At 37.5% G+C, this 19353-nt stretch overlaps 1 protein-coding gene across 1 annotated transcript in view; it reads left to right on the top strand.

Moving 5' to 3' along the window:
- SORBS2 (sorbin and SH3 domain containing 2) overlaps positions 1–19353 on the top strand; it is a 488340-nt gene that overhangs the window by 449148 nt on the left and 19839 nt on the right. Inside the window, exons 24-26 of the mRNA XM_082244055.1 lie at positions 5430–6251; positions 6996–7175; positions 16041–16148. Of these exons, the coding sequence (XP_082100181.1) occupies positions 5430–6251; positions 6996–7175; positions 16041–16148 (1110 nt within the window). The remainder of the gene's footprint in view (positions 1–5429; positions 6252–6995; positions 7176–16040; positions 16149–19353) is intronic.

The raw sequence follows: 19353 nt of genomic DNA, 5'->3' as shown, positions 1-19353 counted from the left end.
TATGACCCTAAGAAACCCATCCCTACAGCCAAGCTCGGAGGTGGAAACATGATGCTTTGGGCTGTTTCTCTGCTAAAGGTACAGGCTGACTTTGCCGCATTGAGGGGCCAATGGACAGGGCTATGTGCTGTAAAATCTTGGATGAGAATCTTCTTCTTCCCTCAGCCAGAACACTGAAGATGGGTCATGGATTGGTCTTCCAGCATGACAATGACCCAAAACATAGAGCCAAGGCAACAAAGGAGTGGCCCAAGAAGAAGCACATTAAGGTCATGGAGTGACCTAGCCAGTCTCCAGACCTTAATCCTATAGAAAATCTTTGGAGGGAGCTGAAACTTCAAGTTGCCAAGAAACCTAAGTCATGTTTTGCTTGGGGATCAAATACTTATTTTACTCACTGAACTGTAACTTAATTTATAGCATTTGTTTTATGTGTTTTTTCTAGATTTTTTGTTGATATTGTCTATCATTTTAAATACACCTATGATAAAAGTTCTAGACCATTCCATTCATTTCCTTGTAAGTGAGCTAACTTACAAAATCTGCAGGGGATCAAATAATTATTTTCCCCACTGTATTACATTTTTGTGTTTTTGGGTTTCATTCTTTAAATGTTTGTATTGCCCTGTTCAAGTGGCAGGAATAAAGAAAAAACATCAGTGAACCCCAATAAAGAAAAGCACACAAGATGTTTTAAAACATGAAATGTACAGTACTCCAAAACCCTAAAGGATTGCTGGGTACACAGTATAAAACACTCAGAGAGCGGGAACCACTGAGGGGGCGCATGTTAGATTGTTCATGTGCTGTTTACTGTTTCAGCCATAATAATGAGTTTATTTTCTATGATTGCATTTTAGATATAGCTAGTGCTAAATGGAGTTCTGACCTAGTCCCCATTTACACAGTTGTTCTGTGTTATGCACATTGTCGAGATGTGGTGCCATTCATTCTTATTGGCACCCCAACGCACATGCGTTACTGGGGAATTCATTACTTTTTAAAATAATTTAAATTTTTTAAATTTAGTCTTAAATTGCCTCAAAGGCCCCTCCGTCCGTGTGAGACAAAACTTTCTAAAAACAATGCTGGGCGCCGCCATCTTGTATACGATGTCAGCAGCACCCAGCAGCCTTTGCAGTTCTACCTTCTTACACCATGCATCAGCCTACACGTGCACCGAGTAGACTGACTTGCGAGTGCACTCCCCATGTTCAGAAGAAGTTGTACACAAAACGGCATGTTTTAAGTCTTCACTGTCCTACTAAGCTGACACGCTCTTCTGCACTCAGGGTGTCAAACCAGCTCTCACAAGGCCATGTCAGGAGGCACAACAGAAGATCCCTGACATCACAGGAGGGCAGAGTAGCAAGGGAACAAACCATTCCTAAAGTGCTCAATTTCCCTAGCAAGTGCAGAGCCCCAGTGTGGGTCAGATTTCATAATGTTTTGTTTTTATTTTGTTTTTGTTTTTTTTTTAAAGAAAAGGTGTACTTGTAAGTATATGAGATACTTCTATACTCTTTATATGTGCTTTCAAATAGTTTTTTTTTTTTTCATTAGTGACAGGGTTCTTTATCGCTTCCTAGTCTGTGTATGAAAATCAGCTACTTTGCCAATTGAATTCAAAAGCATACAGCCCATACCTTTGGGCTTTACAATGTTACTAGTTCTGCTAATCATCAGTTGCCAAAAAGTTGTACACTTTTTTACTATATGAATACGTGTAACACAGAGCTGCCTGTTATCCAAACCCTTTTTATGGGTAACTATCTATAATAAAACTAATGTTATGATGATTATCGTTGAATTACAATTTTTTTCTTATTGTTCTCCTATGTAAAATTTAACACAAGTCAGTATGCTGTCCCAAACTCCAGCCTTTTGCCTGAGTACCTACAACAGGAATACTTCTTCCGTTTACTGCTGTAAATGTCCTTTATTAGCAGTATTATGAAACATAAAATGGTGGTGCTAAGAAGCTACTGCACATACTGGCATATTTCTTCCTAAGGACCCTATAAGGAGAACTCAGGACACTATATTATGCTGATACCAACTATGAGGTCAGAGCTTTCACCAACCCCGTCATGTGTCCCCCTACTGATCTACTGATTTGATGGGTGACAAACTGTTACAGACCAAAGTGCTTACTTCTAGCTCTATAGTAAATATTTAAATTACAGCTCATCCTGGAATTTTGTACCCCTGCAGTGCTTTTAAAGAAGTCTGCAGATATGTGTTTCCACCTTTAGGTGTCTGGGTTTACTGTATGTTACCGCATTAGCCTGGTTTAAGTTTACTGGTATTTTTAAATCTGTAAAGAACAATATTGGGATAAACTTCTCATCAATAGCTAAAAAAGATGATAAATGAGCTTTGATTGTGCTAACTGTACAAAAAACAATATGATCCTATATAAACATGCTTTATCCCTTTCACTACTGGTGTGAAAACTCAGTGGGCCTCACTCATGCTATTATCTGAAGGAAGTGCCAGACTGTCTGTGCTGCCTTTTATCACTCATCTCCATCTCATTCCCCTCAGAGTATAAAGAAAAAGTCTGCTTGGTTGTTGTATGACATGGCAGACAGAAAAAGTCTTCCCTTGTTCACTTTTATACACTATATTGTCAAAAGTATTGGGACACCTACCTTTACACGCACATGAACTTTGATGGCATCCCAGTCTTAAGGCCCGTACACACGATAAGAAAATCTGAAGGGAAAATTCGTCCGACGACCGATCTGTCGATTTTCGGATTGTTAGTATGGTGCTTTCGACAGCCGACTCCGACTTTTCGGCCAAAAAAATCCTGATGTGCAGGCTATAAAATTTTTGTCGTCCCTAATACAACGTCCGATTTTCGTCTCATTAGGACAGATTTTGACGGAAACAAATCTTAAGAGCAAGACTAGGCATGCTCAGAGACGAAAGAACACATACAAAGCAATCCAACACATGACATCACTTCTGAAGTAGAATTCTGTCGTACGGGAAAATTCGTATGAAAATAACCTCTTCACTTTCCACATCAGGCTAGCATGCCACAAAAAACGGATGACCGATCGTTCGATAATCTTATCGTGTGTACGGGGCTTTAGTCTGTAGAGTTCAATATTGAGTTGGCCCACTCTTTGCAGCTATAACAGCTTCAATTCTTCTGGGAAGGCTGTCTACAAGGCTTAGGAGTGTGTCTGTGGGAATGTTTAACCATTCTTCCAGAAGCGCATTTGTAAGGTCGGGCACCGTTGTTGGACACAAAGGCCTGGCTCACAGTCTCCGCTCTAATTAATCCCAAAGGTGTTCTATCAGGTTGAGGTCAGGACTCTGTGCAGGCCAGTCAGGTTCCTCCACATCAAACGTGCTCATTCGTGTCTTTATGGACCTTGATTTGTTCAGTGGTGCGCAGTTATGTTGGAACAGGAAGGGGCCATCCCCAAATTGTTCCCACAAAGTTGTGAGCATGAAACTGTCCACAATGTCTTGGTATGCTGACACCTTAAGAGTTCCCTTCACTAGAACTAAGGGGCCAAGCCCAACCCCTGGAAGACAATCCCACATCATAACCCCCCCTCCACCAAATGAGTTTGACCAGTGCACAAAGCAAGGTCCATAAAGACATGAATGAGAGAGTTTGGGGTACTAGACTGGCCTGCACAGAGTCCTGACCTCAACCCGATAGAACACATTTGGGATGAATTAGAGCGGATACTACAAGCCAGGGTTTCTTGTCCAACATCAGTGCCTGACCTCACAAACGCACTTTTGAAAGAATGGTCAAACATTCCCATATATACACTCCTAAACCTTGTGGACAGCTTTCCCAGAACAGTTATAGCTGCAAAGTGTGGGCCAACTCAATCTTGAACCCTACAGACTAAGACTGGGATGCCATTAAAGTTCATGTGCGTGTAAAGGCAGGTTCCCCAATACTTTTGGCAATATAGTGTACATGAGTAGAAGTAAAACTCTGAATTTGCAGAGTTCTCGTATAGACGAGAGAGAAAGGAGGGCTTGGTTATACCAATTTGGGTGGGACTTTACCGGTACCAATCAGAAAAATAAGTAGACACTGTCTATGTATATATGTGGTCTTTGTATGTTTTTTATGTTTCTATGTACTATAACATTCATCAAAGCCTTCTTACAAGATGAATTTTCTAATGTTTTGAATAAAGCTTTAATATTTTAAACCCCCTTTTTCCTACTTATTTTTCTGATTGGTATCGGTAAAGTCCCACCCAAATTGGTATAACCAAGCCCTCCTTTCTCTCTCATCTATACGAGAACTCTGCAAATTCAGAGTTTTACTTCTATCCAAGAATAGGGATATTGGTACCATAAATTTAAAGTTTTTTGTAATGAATTTACTTCAGACACACCTTAAACTCATGTGATAGTGTACATGAGACCTATTCGGAAGGTTTTACTAAAACTAGAGCGTGCAAAATCTGTCTCAGCTCTGCATAGAAACCAATTGGCTTCCAGGTTTTTTTTTGTCAGCGCTATATTGGACAAGCTGTAGTTACAAGCTGAATGGCTACCATGCATAGCTGCATCAGATTTTGCACTTTCCAGTAAATCAACCCATTATGTTTGTTAATGTTTGCAATGCAGTGTCCCATTATAATCTATTTGAAAGGAAAAAAAAAAAAAAAAAAAAAAATATATATATATATATATATATATATATATAGTAAAAATATGCATATTATTAAATGCTGTAAAGTTTATTTTTTGTTTTTCACATCTGAGGGGCATACTTATAAAGCAGTGACTGTGACTTTTACAAAACCTTCATTAGTGGTGAATAAATCAGTGTCTATTAAAACATATACACCCAAAAAATGTAGTAGCAGTGAATGTTTAGTAAATGTACAAATGTTTAGTAAATGTCAGATTTGCTGCTTCATAAATATAACCCTGAGGGGTTTTTATATATTTTTTAAATCAAATATTTATTTAAAGAAAATAGCAACACTTTTTTTTAGCTTAATCTGCAATGGATTGGTTAAGATTCATAACAACTAAGCTGATGTTTAAAGTAGCTCAGAATACTAATGTACTTGATATAATCTTCAGAGTAATGCTACATGCTGCCCAGACTTTTTCAGAGCTAGAGTTTAACGTGTGTAGAAGAAGGCCACAACTCAATCATGAAACTCATACTACTACTTTGAATAGGATGACTCAGGCATCTCTCAGCATTTGACATTTAGAGCGCTGTCCATCAGCTGATAAAGTTACCCTTTTCAAATAGCTCTCTTGCTCCTTTGGTTTCATGTACTAATAGTTGCTGGCATGTGCACCTGCACAATGATATACTTTGTCATCTTTAATATCTTCTAGATTATACATTTCTTTTTCTGTTAACATTTTGTGTTACAGTTGTTTTTTTTCTTAACCATATTTTTTTATTTCTAAAGTTGGCATCCACTAAAAGACTTCGTACTCCACCCCTTACTCTCAGGCCAACCTCTTGTACAGACTCTAGTAAGGGGAAGGGGAACATAGAAGCTGTGACCAGTGAATGGTTGTCACTGACTGTCGGCTGTTCACCTTCAATCACACCTGTCCCAACTCCACCACCTTTTCCTGACAACTTTCTAGCCCAAGTAGAGAAACCCAATGCCTTGCCAATAACAGTATTACAACCTGAACAGTGTTCCCCCCATGGTGTCACTTCCAGTATAAAGGATGATCATTTTGTTCCTATTACACCTCCAAAGACCTCTTTGGGTCATCATCTTACTATACCCTCACCATTTCCTGATACAACGCTTTCCTCTCCTGTAATTCAGGAGCTTAAAGTCCCTTCCATCTCTGGAACTATTCTTGATAGCATTGAGAATGAAAAGCAGTTCAAATACCTGGAACAGACAGACTCAAAGGGACCAATAAGTGCCAAAGAAGCTTCAGAGGTTTTTTCTGACCACAGAAGTACACCAGAGACTCCTGGGATCGACCTTGTTGTTTCAGAATGTACAACTGGGTCATCATCTCCAAGAAACCTGGCATCACTTGATGAACAGGAAGAAGAGATCTGTCAAGAACTGGTAACCATCATCCAAGGAGGTCAGCTGAACAGCCAAGATTCAGGTTTTTATAGGTGTGAGCCCCAAACAGAGCAGCATCCAAGACTCTACATAGAGGAAGATGTGGCAAGTGAAAATATAAAACCTCCAGTAGAAAGCATAGCACAGCCTATTATAAGTCATGAAGAGTACTCACCCAGTATAAATCCTGAGGTATTTCAGTGCTTAACATCCAGCTACTCCATGTTGTGTTGTGTGTTTGTACAAAGCAGTGTTTTGCCTAAATATTTATTTATTGGTAAAAAATGTCCTGGCACACATAATCAAACTATAAATTGGCTTCAGGTGGAAAGTTATAGGGTTAAAGATGAATGTACAATCATGCATGCCATAGTCCAGCGAATGTGAACATCCAACTCAATGAGAATTTTCTTCAGTCCTTTTCCTTGCTATGTTCCCACAAATGATAAGTGCCAAGCTAATAGACTTCAGTGAGGAATTCTTCTGCATTTATTCACGGGGATGCAAAGTTAGAAAGAAATCATATGAACATTATAATTGGATGTTCACCTGCTGCAGAAATGGGTATGATTTTACATTGATCTTCAAATAGTTTGAGTAGAGATCTCCCATACCACTCAAGATTAGGCTATGAGTCCCACCAGCTACTTGTACTGGATTTAACCACCAATTACTAGTACTGCTCTTTTAGAACTTTTTCAACCCTTAATTTTAAAATCTACTCAGTCTTTTTGATCTGGTCTGTCATTACACTTTGCTAAATATGCCCAAGCTTAGATAAGGATATTGTGCAATGCATAAATATAATTTTGAATACGTACATTATTCGGTGTAAATTGCTAAATGAAAAAGCAAAGCAATTCCAAATTCTCAAGAGATACATTTTTGAACATTAGGCATTTGATTAGATGTGCAATTTTTTTCTAAATATTTAAGAACTCCACTTTTTCCTCGGGAACACAAAGATATCCTGCACCCTTTTCCCAGCTTTCTTCTAGTCATCCTGCTCATGACGCCTCTACGTCTTCACCTTCACTTTATCAGTCTTCTGCATCCCACTTCTCTCCTCTAACCAAATTCACATCCAGGCAAGATACACAATCTCAGCGGTTTAAGGTAACACCATCATGCATGCAGTTTTTATATTTTTCATGTTTGCCTTTACACTTAAAATTGAAAGTCGTTTATAAGATCTAATCTCTGTAAAATACAGTGGGCAAACTAACTACATTATAACAATAGGCTTTCATTTGCTTAACTGCATGACATAAAGTTTAATATTGTGCCACTAAATGTGTGAGTAAATACAGTTGTATTTTACTAAATGTAGGCTTACCAAAAGATTTCAAATAGGATGAATATTGAAATCTTGGTAAAAGGTTTACTTTATAGTTCATGAGCTTACTACCCATCAGTTGAACTTTTGAAAAAAAAAGAAACCATTTCAGTTTATAGAAGAAAATGTACTTTGATGCAGGAATCATGTATTTTTTTTATAAAGTCAAAATATGGCAAAAATCACACAAAATGGCAACATGGCATGCTTTGACACTTACAAGTAACTTCCTCCCAATCACAAGACTAAAACCTATCTTCTGCAGTCATTTTATGTCATACCAAAACCTACATGCCCTATACTAAACTGAGAAATCCAATAATAGGTCAGCCCAGGCTGCATAAAATGGCGTGACTGCATTACTGATTTTACAGTATACATAATTAAACATAAACTCAATTTAAGTGATCACAGTTGGCTAATGCCTGTTAAACACAATGAGATTATCAGACAAATGATCATCCTTTTTTTTTTTTTCTGCATGCTAGTCTCATATCAAAAATTTAGTTTAGTAAAGTTATGAAAAGTCTAGTACGACATAATACAAATTCAGGAGTGATGTCATGTATTGTAGTGTATTTGTATTGTATTTTCGAACGACAACTGTACTGATTGAAAGAAAATCGTACGATCTGGTATCGTACGAGAACAATTTTCATGCTTGTCCCATCGGATAATATCGGATGAACTGTCATGATTAGCTCTCGAAAGCTGTGTACTAACGATTAGATTATCGTACGATCAAATCGAAAGCAGTATTTTTTGTACAATTTTTCTGATCGTGTGTACTGGCTTTTAGATACAAGATCTGTGTCTTCACTATGTGGGTGGCCAGCAAATAAAAAAGGCTCAGACATCAGGTTGCCTGGAAAACCAGATTTATATTTATTAACATTCATTTATTCTGGATTTATTTGTATACATTCTGCTTTCTTGAATTCTCCAGAATATCAGCAGGTGAAGGACAGTGTTGGTGTTCATGTTACACATGCTAAGCTGTCAAGCGTTTATACTGTTGTGCCTTTCCTGGTACAGCATTACTTTCAGCTGTTGCTGAATTCTTATGAGTAACTACAAATAAACCAGTCATCACACTTTAAAATGTAGGCAGCTGTTTTCTTTTAGTTTACATTTTTTTTAAAAAAAGGGACCACACACTTCTATCAAGCACACACAAATTACAAATCACAACTGCCACAGAAAGTGACTCTATTTTTATACTGTAGTCACACCGCACAGTCTCTGTCTCATAATTTAGAATTACATTGTTGATCCTAAATCAAGTAACACTGATTTCCCTTTCAAAGTCTTTCCATTAAACTACAGTTAAGCTGCCTAATAAATTCCCAAAAAAAGGCCTAGCGTTCCATTAGCAAGTTTTATGAGGTCTATATATAGCAACAAAAGGAATTCAAACAATAAGCTATCTCTTTCATAAACTTAATTTATTAGGCTTATCTTTAATAGCAGGTGGCTGAAAGTGTTAGTTAGGCACAGGTTTGCAGCAATTATCAGTTGTAGCTTTGCATCAAAAACTTCTATATTTGCATTTAAAGTACAACTATAGACAAAACTTTTAATTTTAACTTTGGATGGAGTAAGGGAGGGTTATAACCCCTGTTAGATTTTTTTTTTCGCATCTGTGTCCTTTTGCGGAGATTTCCTTTTACTTCCTGTTCCGTAGCCAAACAGGAAGTGAAAGAAAATCCTTGCAAATGAAGGGAATTCCTTGGGAACCCCCATGTCATCAGAACTAGTTTCCCCTCTATTGCTTTTCTGGAGACCACCCAAAAATACAGTTTTCAAGAACATTTTTACTGGCATAGGCTTAGTCCACCAATCTTTTGTCGATTAAGCCCAACGTGTCCTTCTGTTTTAATGTGGTGGGATGAATTATTGATGAAATTCTTAACAGCCTTCATCCATATATTTGTTTTGGCACAGATGCAGTTTGACATTGGAAGTTTAATTAGTACGATGTAATTCCTACTTTTTTCTGTTAAAGTATAACTATAGGAAAAACTTTTTTTTTTAGTTTAGGATGCAGTGGAGAGGGATTAGACCCCCTGTCAGTTGTATTGCTGTCTGTGCCCTCATTTGGGAGATTCACCATCTCTATTTCTCCTGTTTACCATTATCATTGAAAGTGAAAGTAAAAGAAAATCCCAACTACTATGAAAACGACATTCTGACTCTTTTGAAAATTCTCAACGTTGTACCTTCAATATGCTTTTAATGACTATTGATGTAAAATGTTTACTTTTCTTGGATAACATCTAAAAAAAGTGACATTTTATTGTACATGCGATAAAATATTTCTTCTCATTATGTCTGCATACTTTGTGATACTACTTCCTCTTATCAACGTAATATTCACTCAGCCAACAAACTTAAAGGGTGTGGAGGCTCACTGCCTCCCAATATCAGAGTGATGGGATGTTTAGTTTAAAAATGGCAATGAATATTGGCCAAATTGACCTAAAGTAAAACAGCAATTACTGCATTCGTATCTAATCAGGTTGAGTGACATTGCTTGATTGACCTAATAATGATAACTGCAATGCGCCACCTCATCAAACTAACCAAAATTTGATGCATTTACCATCAGAATCCCATCAGAGCTTCCCTTACATCAGGGTCCCAATCAGAGCTTCCCTTATATCGGGTCCACTACAGAGCCTACCTTACATCGTAGTTCCCTTTTACTTTAGGGTCCCCATCAGAACCCCTCTTACATCAGGGTCCCCATTAGATCCCTCCTTTATATCAGAGCCCCCCGTTAGAGCCCTTCTTATTAGGGTTACAATGCCAGGTGTATATAGGAATCTGTCCCCAGTCACATCCCCCTTACATTTGTGGTCCAAGCAACTAACTGACTTAGAGAAAGAGAGCGCAGTAGGGGGTAACCTGTCCCTATCTGTAGGTCGGATGCAATCTTGTATTGAGCTAAATTTGTCCTGCAGGCCAAAGTTTGGAGACTGTGGTTATTGACCATGTTTGAGCTATTTTAGTGAGCTATTTTATTATGTGTGATTGTCCACACATGGCCTTAGAAGTATTTTAGAGCTAATTATTCCTTTAGAGGTTCATCCAGCTACCTTTTACTCTCCCTCGCTTTGGCCACTCAAACATCATACATTTTTTTTGGCATATTAGATGACAATTTTAACCAATGTCATGCATTTTTTCCTTTGTAAATTTTCAAGTCCCATAAAAAATGCTTTATGCCTATCCTCAGTTATAAAAATTAACTTCATCCCAAATAGCATTAAAATGTTCAAATTCTTCTGATGGGGAATTCAATTCAACCATAAGCAAAAACAGGTCTATAACTTACTGTACTCGGTGGCCTCTGTACTGGAATGTAATTTTATAAGAAAAGTTTAGCATAGGATCTAATAAAATAGCTTTGTCTAAATAAATATCCAATGCAATATAGTATTGATCTGCAACCAATGTAATCTCTCTTATAAATACTGCCTCGACTAAATAATGAGCACACACACACACACATATATATATATATATATATATATATATATATATATATATATATTATGTTTATCACCCTTTATTCTAGCTAGAAAAACAAAAGTAATGTGTGCTTGCTTTCACAATCTAGATATTACTGCTCAAAACCCTAGAGAGATATATCATTTTTTATCACAATCCCACAAGAAATTCTGCCGGACTAGCTCACAAAAACAGTATTTTTTCCTATACTGAGCAAGCAGATGATTGCTTGAACATTGAGTAGGAATAACTAGTAACTAGGAGGTAATTTAGGACTGGGTGACCAGGAAGGAAGTTACATCCCGAATGAATTCAACCCCTCTTGGCTTAATCATTAAATATCTATGGTCAAAATTAAAAATCATATATTCATTGCCACATTTTATCTTGATTATATCTAGCCCACCCCTATTAATCTAAATGATCTTGAAGCTTTTTAATGTACTTTGTGAAGATCCCCAGACATTTATTTCCTTGACCTCTGTAAAAGGTTCACTATGCCCTCTAGGGAGGTGCTGCTGTGTCAGACATTTCACAGAGCCTGCCTTCTGACCTACAGAGGTGCTAAGAGGAGGCCGTAGAGGAGGCATAGCCAGGACAGGAAACAAGGCTTGCAGGTAGCAAGGTAATGTGGGATATGTAGTCCTTAAAATACTGGTAGTAAACCGAAGAGGAGAAACTGTAAAGCATGTAGGGAATTCATAAAATTGTTGAAAGAGATGGCCAGCAGACAGGCAACACTCTTCAAATGAAAGGAGATTTTTCAAGAAAGTCTACATCTTATAATAATAATAATACATCTTGTATGAAAAAAAATATGTTGTTTGTATTGCTATTACAATGCTGATATTATGAAAATGAAAGTGTATCCTGTGACCATAGACCTCCTTTAAACTGCAACCTCTGCTGAAGTTGCCTCTGGTATAATTGTTGATTACCCATATTAATTAGAAACCAGTTTGGCCAGCACAAGTGTTTCCATTTCGTCTAAACTATTCATAAAATGTTTTTGTCCTGGGATTTTCATGTTAGTATACAGTATATGACTATAATCCATAAAATATGAACACATTTTCTACATTTCTGAGAGTCTAACCATTCTCAACTAAAAGACAAATTATTATACAAGCTCACACAAATCCATGTTTACCATGGTGAAAAGCGGATATGGAGACCTATTTCCAATAGCTGAAAATTGTTTGTAAAAGTTTCTATAGCTGATTCTGGCAGATGTCCCTTTTATAAAGAATTAAGATATGAATCCATTAAAGTCAGTTACATGCTGCAATCAAACAACTATCAATAATTATTTTCACCATCATAAATAAAAGAAAGAATTATATACTGGATTTCTTTAAGTAACCTAAAGAAACATACAACTTACATTGACCTTACTCATATATTTCATAACATATCCATTTAATACTTTTTCATAGACCATTTAAATGTAAACTGTGAGAATATGGAATTGGCAAATGCTAAATAGTTTTTAAAGGTGCAGGCTGTGGGGCAGCCATCCTGATTCTGGCTTTTCAATGTAGCGAGTTGCTGATCTGGAATAAGTATGCTACCAGTAAAGTTAGAACTGCTGTAATAGGTTTGTTTTAGATCTCAAATTCACTAAGAAGGGAAGCCAGTATCAGAAAAAAAACAGCCCAGAACCTTTACCTATTAAAACCAAGCCAGCAATAGCAGCTTCCATTTTGTTTTGCTAACATGTTTCCTGAAAAAAAGCTAAAGGCCATTTTGTGGATTGAATTTTGTTTGCTTTTAGAAAGCAGAGAGGATACTGTATCAAGAGAAGTATAGAGCATAGGCCCCAGTTAAAGATCAGGGTTACAAGCATGTTTATTAAATATAATGAAATTACATGTTAAGTAAAAATGCAGTAGTGGCAGTCACCATAGCAGTGGCGGCCGCAGTCACCATAGTATGGCGCCCTGTGTGACTGCACAGTTCCCACATACCTAAGGCTGCCTGTGTTCACAAAAATCTCACAAGTAGAACCTTGCTGAGGAGAACAATCTACCAGAATTTCTAGCCCTTTATTTCTGGAAGATATTGGATAAATGTGGAGCTATGAAGAAGGGGCCTCTCCTGCATATAAATGTACCAAGTTCTAGTATCACTATGTACTGTGAGTCATTCCAAATGTCAGAGCATTTGGCTGCCTCACAAAATAACACTATGCTTTATGGGTATCAGCTCTGGAAGCATGCTGTCCCTCAGCTGGTATTCTCTACTCTAGTAATAACAACTGACAAAATCTGTTTATGTAACGGAATGCTCCTGGTATTTTACAAAGGACCTTAAACCATGTAGTATTTAGGTTGACCAGGTTATAGAAGAACATCTATATAGCATATATACCAAAGAAGAACATATCTGCACTCTGCAGCTCTGTAAATGGACATGTTTTGTCCTGCTTAAAGCAGAACTCGAGTCTGCATCAATCTATAGTTTTATCCACCACAACCCACCCTCGTCTACTGTACAGTTGTTTACCCTTAACTAATATCTGTGGTTTTTAACCCTAAAATGAAGCGGTCACATAAATTCCCTTTTTTTTTTATTTAGCTGTGCACTGGCCTGTAGGAGGAGTCAGGTGAAGCTAGCACATTATTGCAGTAAGCCCAAAGCAACTGATTGGCATTTTGTATCATGCCCATCAAATGGAAGGCTGGGTTCACACTGGCAATTAAAGCAGGTGTTTGATAGGCATTAAAAAATGCCCCTCAAACACCTATACACAAGATACAATAGACAGCACACAGTGCTGTTCACACTATCAAAAGATGAAGCGTTCGCGTCACTTCAAAATGAAAGCCTCATGTCAAGTCATTAAGCGTTTGAAGTCTTTCAACGCTTCCCATTCAGGTCTATGGTAACATTTCCCAAATGCCCTGGCAGGCAATTGTGGAGCAGTTGTGGGGCGTGAAAATTAGCTTATTAACTGTAATGAAATAGGCATTTGTGGAGCAGTTTTAATGCGCCTAAACACTCGTCAAACACTTCAGAACTGCCCATAGGGCGTTTGGGGAGCATTTTTAACTCTACATTAAAGTTTGTAAAATGCCTGTCATAATGCCCATACTAAAGCTCATTAAAGCAAGTCTAATGCCCATACTAAGGCTATAGGAGCATTTGTTAAAGCATTCAAAATTTAGTCAAGTGTGAACAAGCCCTAATACACTCAGCTTTGCCTAATTGTGAACAGTGAAAGACAGTAAACCAGATACTGTATTACATGCGTTTGGAATCCAGACTACACTTCACAGCATAAGACACTGGGCTAAGCTCCCTTTCCATACTCGTTAATGCTTTTGTATAAGCGGACAATACAGAAAACTTTAATCTACAAATGCAATCGGTAATGCACAAAGTCATTTCTAATCCCTGAGAAGCAATACTGCATTCACACGTATAAAGCAACACAACAGGGGGAGGGGACAGACTAATTTAATTTATAATCTATAGGCCTGTATATTCAAATACATACACACGAGGATACAGGCATTAATATGTAGAGGCATTAAGATGTAAATAGAGTGCTGGTCGAATCAGGTTCCCTTCTACTGCCTAATCTACTTGCAGGAAGAGGGGGTTAGAAAGTAAAGTGGGGTGATCAAAGTGCAAGAAGTATGGTTGGGTGGCACAGTTATAGGAACCCCCCTGTGTAATGTCATTTGTATAGCCTATAATGGAATAACCTATAAAATGTTGTCCTAATATGTAACTCCATGATAAATTACTCTTTGTAATAAGTTAATGAAACAATAGCAAGCAGTTAAAAAGTCATTTTAATATTACACCAGATTATTATATAGCGCCAACAGTTTGCACAGCTTTGTACAAATAAAGGGGGACAGTACAGTTACAATACTAGTCAAGACAAGAGGGTTAGGAGGGCCCTGATTGTGAGAGCTTGCAATCTAAAAGAGAAGGGTAAGTGATACAAAAAAGGTAATAACTGTGTCGGGGATGAGTTGTACGAGAAAGTAACATTTCAGTTGTTAGCTAGAGGCAGGATAGGCTTCGTTCAAGTCATGCATTTTCAGATATCACCTAAAGGCAGATAAAGTTGAATGTAAATGTTGGCTGCTAAATTAAGTGTACCTGTAATTTGATCAGTCATAACAATAATAAAAACCATTTAATCCTCAGGCATTATGAAACATTCAAAGACAACAAGAGAGGGTCGCACCGACCTAGTGCATTACCACTAAAAAGGTTTATTAAAATCCAAAAGCAACATACATTATACTCACAAACAAATGATGAGTGTGATGTCAGTAGCACGTTTTGGCTCTGAGGAAGAGGGACCTCCCTCGAAAAGCGTCAGCCAAACCAGATTTGTGTGGACACCAGCACGTCATCCGACACCGCAGGAGTGCCTTGGCCACTTTGGAAACGATTTGTCCCATTGTGTTTACAAGTGGGCTATCATCATTTGTTTGTGAGTATAATGTATGTTGCTTTTGGATTTTAATAAACTTTTTTAGTGGTAATGCACTAGGTCGGTGCGCCCCTCTCTTGTTGTTGTCTTTCAGTGTTTTTGGATACCCTTGGTCCTGAGGGGGTGGCAAGACCATAAGTGATGCCTACAAAGACCATCTAAGATTATTTATCCTTTGTCACATACCACCCGAGAACAGGAGAATTACTATATCATGAAACATTCACTCTGTGATATTAGGAATACAGGATAATGCCAAAACCTGTTTTCAGGCAGCTCTTTGTATAGGTCCAAAAGGGAAGAGCAGTCAAAAGATAAATTTCTGTGTCCCACAGTATGCATGTCATAATCTTCATTTGTTTGGGTAAACCTGTAGTGAATGTAAAATAACATAATGCATATTTGGCTAAGTGCATAGCTGCAATTATTTACAGCTTCCTATAAGCATTTGAGGTAATGGGTTCTTTACTTACACCCTGCTTGGTTCTTCGCCTGCATTGGTTTAATGCATTTGTAGTTGTGGAATTGTCATAAACCCTGCCATTAACAAAATTATTTAGATTTTATTGCTCTTGTTTCTCAAATCTGTTTGGGTTTTTGCATGATGCATGGGTTTCCATACATTTTACCAGTGATGTACTTTTGAAAACTGACTCCTTTTTTGTGGTTCTTCCAGAGTATTTTTAGAAATGACCATGTAGTTGTTGGTAAGCCTCCTCGTAGTCCTGTGATGTCTAGAAAGGCCTGCAACTCACCAGTGAAAAGTCCCAAACCCAACCACAGGGTAGAGTACCCAAAATTCACATTATCGTGTGCTCAGCAATTTTCTATCCCCAACATTTTCTTCAAAATCTTAAATAACACATAGCTTATGACTGTGTCCACATTTTATATAGCATTTATAGTGAATATTTTTCATTTTCTGTAACTATATAACGTAAAAGAGCATCGGATTACTTTTTTTTACCTTATACACGATCAGTACAAAGGTGCCATATACATGTGTTTTCATATGTGCTTGTCTTTGTGCATGGTTTGGTTCAGTTGCTGCTCCTCATCCGAGTCTTGTCTCGTATTTGCATTCTTTTTTACTGATAACTTTGTTCTCTTTAGCTAAAAAGTTTTTAAAACTCAGCAAACTATTCAGGGTTAAGTATAATTTATCTTCAATAATGATTGCAACATAGGTATCTGTTTTACCTGAGATCGTTTATACACTGGAGCTCTATTTTATAACAATAAAATTACAAGATATATGGAGATAGATTAGCCTTTTAGAATGACTGCAACAAGTGTGCCATGCCACTAATTGAGAGGAGGAAAGTGAAAAAGATTTTTTGGTAGCTATGAGAAAATAAATCCCATTCTTAGTAAGTAATATATCAGAGCCTAACTTTCTTGTTCTGCAAAAGAGGTAAAGCACAAATAACATTTTTTAGAAACGCCATGTTACATTTTTGGCCTTTTTTTTTTCGCTAGAATTGGCTATTGTAAGGAACAATAAGGAAACCAGTACTGTATCTCTAAATATACAAGGAAAACCAAAAGCCATCATTATTGCTATACATTTAATGATACAGTGGGTATAGAAAAGAATCAGGCACAGTTTTTGTTGTAGCCAGCTGTATTTACCAATGCAACTTATAACATCCAAGTGAAAGATATAACACTAACATGTCAGAAAAAAATCCAAAACAGGATCACCCCCCCCCTCCCCCCCATGTCGGTATTTTCTTAAACCACCTTTTGCTTAATTACAGACTTTAGTCTGTTGGGATATGTCCCTAGTAACTGTGTATATCTAGACTTTGCAATATTTGCCCATTCTTCTTTGCAGAACTGCTCAAGTTCAGTTAAATTTGATGGTGACCATATGTGGACTGCAGTCTTCAAGTCATTCCACAGATTTTCAATGGGGTTTAAGACTGGGCTCTGACTAGGCCATGCAAGGCAATTTACCGTTTTCTCCTTCAACCACTCCCACATGGAAGAAAAATATATTAAAAATATATTTTAAAAAAAACATTTTTTATTTTTCCCAAATATATTGGACATATATTTGAAATGCTACAATTTTGGCCATATTCAATATATTTCTTAAATGTTTATCCCAAATATATTGGAAATATATTTGCAATGCTACAATTTTGGCCATATTCAATATATTTCAAAATAATTTGTCCCTAAATATATTGGAAATACATTTTTCTTCCATATGGGCTGTGTGGTCGTTATTGCTTTGTGCTTTGGGTCATTGTCATGTTAGAAGGTAAATCTTCTTCCAATTGACAACTTTCTAGCAGAGGGCAGCAGATTTTTCTCAAGAATTTGATGGTATTTTGCCCCATCCATTTTTCTTCAATTCTGACAAGTGTTCCAGTCCCTGTTGCAGAGAAACACCACCATAACAGGATATTACCATCTCAATGCTTTACTGTAGGAATGGTGTTATTTGGATGGTGAGCTGTATTGTGTTTCCGCCAGATTTATCGTTCACTGTTGAGGCCAAATAATTCAATTTTAGTCTCATAACACCTTTGTCCATTTAGCCTCAGAACACCTTTGTCCATTTGGTCTCAGAACACCTTTGTCCATTTAGTCTCAGAACACCTTTGTCCATTTGACCTCAGAATCTTCATGGCGCGTTTAGGATGGTCAGATGAAATTAAAATGTCATTATTTGGCCTCAACACCAAGCGATATGTCCTGCAGAAATCCAATACAGCTCACCATTCAAATAACACCACTTCTACAGTAAAACGTGGAGGTGGTATCCTGTTATGGGGGTGTTTCACTGCAACAGGGACTGAAAAACTTGTCAGGATAGAAGAAAAAGTGAGGGGGCAAAATACCATCAAATTAGTGGGGAAAATCTGCTGCCCTCTCCCAGAAAGTTGTCAATGGGAAGAAGGTTTACACCTTCCAACATGACAATGACCCAAAGCATACTGCAAAAATTACCATACAGTGGTTGAATGAGGAAAAAGGTGAATGTTGATGCGTGGCTTAGTCAGAGCCCAGACTTAAATTAAAAATCTATGGAATGACTTGAAGACTGCAGTCCACAAACGGTCACCATCCAATTTAACTGAACTTGAGCAGCTCTGCAAAGAAGAGTGGGCAAATATTGCAAAGTCTAGACTAGAAGTTAGTAGAGACATAACCCAACAGACTAAAGGATGTAATGAAGCAAAATCTGGTCCAACAAAATACTGACATAAGGGGGTGACTATTTTTCCAACTCAGTGATTCTGTTTTTGAATTTTTTTTTTTTTAAAAACACAGTGTTATATCTCACTTTAAAGTTATAAGTTGAATGAAGGTAAAAAAGATCTGCTGCTCCAGGTGAGATGAATGAGTCCGATGGAACCTCCACATGAGTGCCAGCCCCGGCTCGCCTCCGTAAACGATATCAAGATAAGAAAAAACGGCCACACATCACTGGAGCTCCAAATGCCTTTATTAAGATATCCAAGGTGGCACAACAAATCACCAACCAGTCCAGGTAGACGCTTTTCACACAATCATTGATAATAATTAAGCACAGTTGCACTGTATGAAATGTGTCTACCTGGACTGGTTGGTGTTTTGTTGTGCCACCGTGGATATCTTAATAAAGGCATTTGGAACTCCAATGATGTGCGGCAGTTTCGTCTTACCTTGATGTTATAAGTTGCACTAGTAAATACAGCTAGATAAACAAAATATGTGTATGTCTTAATTTCAGGCTGCAAAGCAACAAAATTTGATTATTTAAAAGGGGGGTGATTCTTTTCTATACCCACTATATATCTAAATTCAAAAGTCCCATTAAATTGATTTTCCTTCCCAAGCTGCCAGGCATACTGTAACTATTCAGAAGCATATAATCTCTAAGGGACTGGGGAGAAATACAAATCCATTGATGTGAATTACATCCAAAGAATACAATTACTTAAAAACAAGCACATTGCAGACCTGTCAAGTTCTACTGACATGATACAATAAAA

Source organism: Pelophylax lessonae (assembly GCF_965119305.1).
Source record: "Pelophylax lessonae genome assembly, chromosome: 1".
Classification (NCBI taxonomy): domain Eukaryota; kingdom Metazoa; phylum Chordata; class Amphibia; order Anura; family Ranidae; genus Pelophylax; species Pelophylax lessonae.
This window is presented reverse-complemented; position numbering and strand designations above follow the sequence as displayed.